At 40.0% G+C, this 7,748-nt stretch overlaps 1 protein-coding gene across 1 annotated transcript; it reads left to right on the forward strand.

Moving 5' to 3' along the window:
- Positions 1–493: 493 nt before the first annotated feature.
- Positions 494–5,656, forward strand: LOC129242163 (uncharacterized). The gene has a single exon (XM_054878727.1). It carries the CDS (start codon positions 494–496, stop codon positions 5,654–5,656), a length of 5,163 nt encoding a protein of 1,720 aa, XP_054734702.1.
- Positions 5,657–7,748: the final 2,092 nt, after the last annotated feature.

The following is a 7,748-nucleotide window of genomic DNA, read 5'->3' on the forward strand; positions in this document are numbered from 1 at the left end:
CTGTAACATCTTGCACATACATTTTTGCTATATAAGGTCCTACTCAACTTATGTACATACCATTAGAAAAAATACACAAGCGAAATAAAGTGAATTCGAAGTCAAGACAAATCAGTCTTCCGACTCTTAACATTGGTGACCCCGACGTGATCATACATTTGATACGTCGTACAAACAAAACAAAAACAAAAAAAAAAAACTAAAAACTAATAAGCAAACGTTGTTGCTCATCTTAAGTACCGTGTGCTTAAGTACATTCACCTGCATAACCGTTGCATACACGGTCAGCTACCTAGCCTACGGGACTTGCATTTACTTTTGCAGCTGTATACTCACGCCATCCTACCGCTAACTTAGTACTGTATACCGCATACAGTTGGGAATTTTTGTAATCGCTATCAAAGGCACTGTGAAAATGTCAAGGAATGAAGACTCTCTATCCGCACGACCAGGATGGTTCCTGAAAAGGAAAAGTGAAGCTATTTTTAGGCAAATGGAATCCATACATCGTCTCGCAACAACCGAAGCCCTACGCTCACTGGATCATGTAGATCTCACGTTGAAATTGGAACTGGTAGACAACATACGGAGTAATTTTGAGCTCACACAAAACCGCCTGGAAGAAGAAGATCCTGACGAATTAGATTCTGATGCTCGACAGCAGTTCTTGAACATATTTATTTCAGTCAAAGGCGCCATCACTCGCGAGCTACAGTCCAAACGCTTAGATAGCCATTTACATTCAACCACACGCAATTTTTCGCCTCAGGACTCGCAATCTGTGGTTGTTCTTAAGCAACCAAAATCTTGTTTACCGGAACTGAAGTTACCAACGTTTAGAGGCAACTACTCAGATTGGCCACAATTTTTCTCCATGTTCCGCACCATAATTGACCGAGAAGCTGAATTAACTAAAGTGGAAAAACTCCAACATCTCCGCTCATGCCTTGCAGATGCCGCGTTGGACACCATAAAGTCCTTAGAAATTCGCGAATCTAACTATGATAAAGCTCTTGAATTACTAAATAACCGATTTGATAACAAGCGTTTAATTTTTCAGGCACATATCCGTGAGTTGTTTGGACTAGAAAGTGTCGAAGGAAAGGTGGCAACAAATCTCCGGCGGTTAACGGATAAATTTTTGTCACATATTCGTGCATTACAGACTTTAGGCAGCATAGAACAATTGGCCGACAGCTTGCTGATACACATCGTTATGCAGAAACTTGACTCCGCTACTCAAAACATGTGGGAGGAAAAAATGTCATCCAATGAGCTACCCACTTGGGAAGGCATGGCGTTGTTCCTAGAAAAAAGGTGTCAAACTCTGGAGAATGTTGCGTTTGCTACGCTCGGTAAGACTCCAACTAAACAGGTGAGCAAATATGTGAATCGCAACAAGTCGTTTGTGGTCTCGAAGCCTGCGCAAAGGTCATGTGTGTTTTGCAAACACCTTGATCACCCCATTTATACTTGCCCGTCATTTGCGAAACTCTCCCCAAGCGAGCGCTGGAAAGAGGCAAAAAATGCTGAACTTTGCCTGAACTGTCTTAAGCTTGGACATCGAGTACAACAATGCAAATCCACTCACTGTTTTCGTTGTAAAGGTGCTCATCACACCCTTTTACATAAGGATATTCCAGAGCAACCCTTCCAAAATGCCTCATTGGCAGAAAAGTTTCCTCAACCAGGATCAGCAGCATCTTTGGTTTCTATGGCGCCTCCATGCATATCAAACGAGCACTCAAGCATTAAACTAAACGAATCCGTACTACTAGCTACCGCAACGGTGTTTGTAAAAAACAGTGTTGGATGTTTTATCCCCTGTCGTGCTATTTTAGACTCAGCTTCGCAACTAAATTTCGCTACGAGCAGGTTATCCAACCAACTACAGTTGAAGAAATCGAAGTTCCCAGTAGCAATTTCGGGAATTGGAGAGTCAGATACAACAGTTGAGTACACAATCAATATTATTTTTAAATCTATTCACAGCGATTACACAAACACTATTACGGCGTCAATAATTCCCACCATTACTGAGCAGCAACCAACCACCACTTTCAGCATATCGCAATGGGTCATACCTAAGAACATAAAATTGGCCGATCCATCATTTAATACTTCTCGTAGGATTGACCTCTTAATTGGAGCCGGCATATTTTTTGACTTGTTGTGTGTCGGTCAAATACGTCTTAAGGAACCAACACACATTTTGCAAAAGACACGTCTCGGCTGGATCGTCTCTGGCGGTAAACAACGCTCCAACATCAGCTCTTCGTGCGCGGTGTCATCCAAACTCGTCGAAAGCAAGGAACCACATGGATCACTTGATCAAATGGTCCGCAGTTTTTGGGAAACAGAAAATTGTCTCGAAGGAACCACGAAGGTAACAAAAGAAGAACTAGATTGTGAAATACATTTCCAAACAAACCATTGCCGTTTGGGTACTGGCGAGTACTCAGTCCGTCTTCCTGTCAAACTGAGTCCAAATATGCTTGGTGACTCATATCAATATGCTTTACGCCGATTAATCTCTCTAGAACGACGCTTGCAGCGAAACGACAACGTAAGATTACAGTATTCAGCGTTCATGCGAGAATATCTCGATTTAAAGCACATGACTCTTGTGGATGCTCTCCCCAATGTACCAACATATTATCTTCCTCATCACTGCGTTTTTAAAGAAGATAGCACAACAACGAAATTACGGGTAGTATTCGATGGTTCAGCTTCTACAACAAGTAACTACTCTCTGAATGAAATTCTTATGACAGGTCCAACAATTCAACCAAAACTTGCAGAAACTTTAATACGTTTTAGGTCAAGGCCCATCGCATTAACAGGTGACATATGCAAAATGTACCGCTGCGTACGCATCACCTCACCAGATGACTATCTTCAGTGCATACTTTGGAGGGAAAACCCTATGGAAGATGTTAAGACCTACAAATTAGAGACTGTCACTTATGGAACACGACCAGCATCATTCTTAGCTATTAGAGCTATGCACCAGCTGGCCAACGATGAAGCCGAATCATACCCCCTTGGTGCTCAGATAGTACTGCGGGATTTTTATGTTGATGACATGATCACTGGATCCGATACTGCTGAGGAGGCAATTGAAATAATGGGGCAAACTTCGCAGCTACTTGCAAAGGGTAACTTCAAAATACGAAAGTGGTGTTCCAATGATCAAGCTGTAATAGCGCAGATTCCTCTAGCTGATAGGGAAAAACTTCTAAGGTTTGACGACGGCAGCAACATAACAAAGGCACTAGGGTTGCAATGGAACACAGATCATGATTTATTTTTCTTTGCATTTACCCCATTTCAGAAACCAACAAAAATAACGAAACGTTCTGCACTTTCAATTATTGCCCGTTTGTATGATCCGCTCGGCTTAGTCGGCCCATTTGTATTAAAGGCAAAAATATTTCTTCAGCGTCTATGGATGGAAAAACTTGACTGGGACGAAAGTTTACCGATGTCTCATGAAACAAGTTGGGAGAACCTATGCAGCCAATTCAACGATGTCAAACATTTGACATTTCCCCGCTTCATCGCTAAAAGGAATGCATCGTTGGAACTTCATGCCTTTTGTGACGCCAGTTTGTCTGCATATGGTACGTGTGTTTACATACGTGCTAGCAATGGTAAGAGCGTATGCATAAATCTGCTTTGCTCAAAGTCGCGAGTTGCTCCGATTAAATCTCTCACTGTGCCAAAGCTCGAGCTGTGTGCTGCCTATTTGCCTGCTCAGTTAGTGCACTCCATCGCTCAACTTAATATCTTCAGCTGTATGTTTTATTGTTGGTCAGACTCCAGTATTGTGCTCTCATGGTTGAAGGAGGACTCATCCCGGTTCAACGTATTCGTAGCTAATCGCATTAGCAATATTCAAAATCTCACAGATGGTATGGAGTGGCGTTATGTCCCAACAGCTGTAAACCCTGCTGATATACTATCACGCGGAGCCACACCAACAGAATTACTAAATTCTTCGTTGTGGAAACATGGACCGCCGTTTTTGTCTAATCCGCACAATGAGTGGCCTAAATGCTGCGTTCGAACTCAAGAGCTTCCCGAAATGCGCAAAACCTTTTTGCTAACTACGCGCTCTGCTTCTGATATGTCAATAAACTGCAAATATCTAAATTCTTTTGCATCTATGCAACGCATCTACGGTTACGTTTACAAGTTTGTGAAGAAGGATATCTCAGGTCATTTAACACCTAGTCACATTCAGAATGGAACATACTTCTTAATTCGCATGATACAAATGGTACACTTTTCAGCTGAGTATACGTCACTTCAAAGAAAAGAAACAATTTCCTCTAAAAGTGCATTGTTTTCTTTATCACCTTTTCTGGACCCGGTTGGGCTTCTGAGAGTTGGTGGCCGTCTCAAGAACACAAACTTAGATTTTGATTCGCGACATCCTATTATAATGCCAAAACATCATCCTCTTACAACATCTATGATTAGTTATTTCCATTTAAAATATCTACATGTAGGTCCTCAGGCATTGCTTGCAACGATTCGTTTACAATATTGGCCAATAGGTGGTCGGAAAACGGTGGCACAGGTTATCAACAAATGCATCATTTGTTTTCGTGCGAAACCAAAATTGATGGAACAAATCATGGCAGATTTACCGGGGGAACGAGTAAAAGCGGCCAGATCATTTTTTACTACAGGAATAGATTTTTGTGGCCCGTTCTATTATCAGTCGGAAATTCGGAACAGGCAACCACTGAAGTGCTACATCGCCTTGTTCATATGCTTTGCCACGAAGGCAGTTCATCTTGAACTCGTCAAGGATTTGTCGACACCCGCGTTTCTAGCTGCGTTGCAAAGATTCATCAGCACACGAGGTAAACCTAAAACAATTTGGACGGATAACGCAACAAACTTTGTTGGAGCCAAAAACGAGCTGCTGGAACTAAGGCGATTATTTCTGAGTAGCGAACATCAACGTGAAGTGGCCAAACATTGTGTCGAAGATGGAATCGAATGGAAGTTTATACCGCCAAGATCTCCTCATTTTGGTGGACTTTGGGAAGCTGCTGTTAAGTCAGCGAAATTTCATTTCTACAGAGTCGTTTGTTCTTCGAGGCTGTCCTTCGAAGAGCTCCGCACACTTGTTTGCCAAATCTCAGCAGTAATTAATTCACGGCCTCTTATTCCTCTTACAGAGCATCCTGATGATCTTGCAATTCTTACGCCGGGACATTTTTTGATTGGCGGCCCTTTCACAGCTACAGTAGAACCAGACATCACTGATCTGAATATTAACAGGCTCAGTCGTTGGCAGCGAATTTCTCACATGCAACAAATATTTTGGAAGAAGTGGAGTACAGAATATCTTACCCAATTGCAACAACGATCCAAATGGCGAACCCATAGGGAAGGACTTAAAAAAGATGCTCTAGTACTCATAAAAGACGAAAATCTGCCGCCGCTTCGTTGGCCTCTGGCACGAGTTATTGACATAATTCCTGGACCAGATAGTGTAGTACGCGTAGCAAGCCTAAAAACAACTTCAGGAATCACCAAAAGAGCTATAACTAAATTGTGCTTGTTGCCATTAGACGATCATCTTGAAAGCTTAAACTTTCAACGGGCGGAGGATGTTGGGAACCGCTGTAATGAATAGAACCCAGCACTTTGACTTTGCAATTTCTTTCGTTTTGTTGTCATTTACAGTCATTTACACTCAATGCATACTTATATTACATACATACACACATACCAATTAAGCGCTCTCATTTTAATCATTTTGCCTATTACTTATATTCGTTTCTAACTTACTGTAACATCTTGCACATACATTTTTGCTATATAAGGTCCTACTCAACTTATGTACATACCATTAGAAAAAATACACAAGCGAAATAAAGTGAATTCGAAGTCAAGACAAATCAGTCTTCCGACTCTTAACAAGCATATTGTAATATTCCATAACGTAAGGCACCTTCTTCGGCTCAAACCCAACATCAAGAGAATTGTGCATTGTGCTTTGAAGGATAATGCATTTGATTTTTTTTTTTTGTTGCTTATATAAGATATCAGTGTAGTTGTTTCAATGATTGCAAAAGTAGATTGAAAGAGTGTTTGCCCTTTCTCTAATAAAAGTTTCTTCGGAATACTTCTTTTATTTTTCCGAAGTATACCAACCATAGTCAAATTTCTCTCGAATAATTCCTTTCCCAATTTATGTGATGCAAGCAAGTTGTCCATCGCTTTTAAGTTCTTCAACTAAATCTAAAAGTACTCCTTCACCTTGGTTCCGTGCAGGCGCAGCTCTGGCTTCTATTTCTAAATAAAATTTTCTAATCGTATGCAGACTCAGCATAAGTACAAACGCAAAATATCGAACCGTATTTCTGCGATTTACCTAGCGTAGATTACTTGAATGAGCAACGAACTTGGTGGCCTAGTAATTGCTCGTCACCTGCAACACATGAAGATGGGTTGTAGTAAAGAAACATCCATGCAATCCATTTCTCCCTTAAGCTTCTAATAAAAGCAAATTCATGCGTCTCTGCAAGCCAATTTCGTCTTCAATGTGCTGCCTGGTCGAATCACAGAACTTTTGGGCATAGTTGCGTATTACACTTAGTAAAAATTTACTTGTAAACTCATGCAAGAATCAAAACGCCAAAATATGCAGGCAACATATTTTTGTTCACTACTTTTTGTTTATTGTTGAACTGTGCTTGGCCAAAATTATTCGTTTTCTCTATTAATATTTTCTCAATTGCAGATGGAAAACACAGTTGAAGCAAATCCACCAAAGATTTAAAACGGGAAATAGCGTAACGAGTAACACTTGGTTATATTGGGAAAACATTTTCTGAACGAACTCGTGCAACTAGAAGCAAATATTTAAACCAAATTGAATCCAAACAAGCCAAGCAGCTAACCAGAAAGATTCAGTGGTGTTGATATTCAAATCATATTACAATTAGATATGAAAAGTGAATCGGTGCTCACGAGACATTCAATTCAATGCAGATTCACTTTCAGGTTGTTCATATTCAATCAGGACAATAGCTCCGGGCACAAACTCTTTTCCACTTCCAGCTGACAAATCTTCTTCACTCGTTTCTTTCAGCAAAAGCAAAAATTCTTTATTCTATAATTTTTTCATTCAGCTTGAAATTTTACCAAACTAATGTTTTTCTCTTACTTGAATTATGTGGAGCAAACTACAATTCTACGTACGTTTACTGAAAAACTACGTGGATATACTTATATGTAAAAAAGAAATGAAATTATAATGCAAACCACGTCAAAATATTACGAGTCGAAAATGACCCGATATGTCAAGACAAGTCCCAAAACTATATAACAGTGTTGCCATATAAAACAAAAAGCTGAAACTTCCCAAATTTGATGTTTAAATGGTCGAGGAAAGAAGTTATGAACGCATAGGCAAATAAATATTAACGGCAGCTTTAAAACTATTTAAATTTGAAAAAATAATTTGGTTGAGTCGGTCGGTCCTCATGAATTTCTTTCAACCACAAAATTCATCTTTTTTATTTTTTCTGTTTTTTTTCTTCGACATACCATGAACTACTTCATCATAAACTTCACTAAATAAATCTATACTATAAAGGTTAATGTCTGTACGTTGTCCGCGCATCACTACGAAACGACAACACCAAATGACGTAAAAATTTTGACGCATTCATATTTTCATCCAATGAAAGTTATAGGCATGTTTTTATGATGGAACTCCC

This window comes from Anastrepha obliqua, chromosome 3 (assembly GCF_027943255.1).
Source record: "Anastrepha obliqua isolate idAnaObli1 chromosome 3, idAnaObli1_1.0, whole genome shotgun sequence".
NCBI classification, from domain to species: Eukaryota; Metazoa; Arthropoda; class Insecta; order Diptera; family Tephritidae; genus Anastrepha; species Anastrepha obliqua.

Excerpts from the sequence above, each read along its gene's own strand:
- LOC129242163 (XM_054878727.1), top strand. The coding sequence starts at position 494 with ATGGAATCCATACATCGTCTCGCAACAACCGAAGCCCTACGCTCACTG.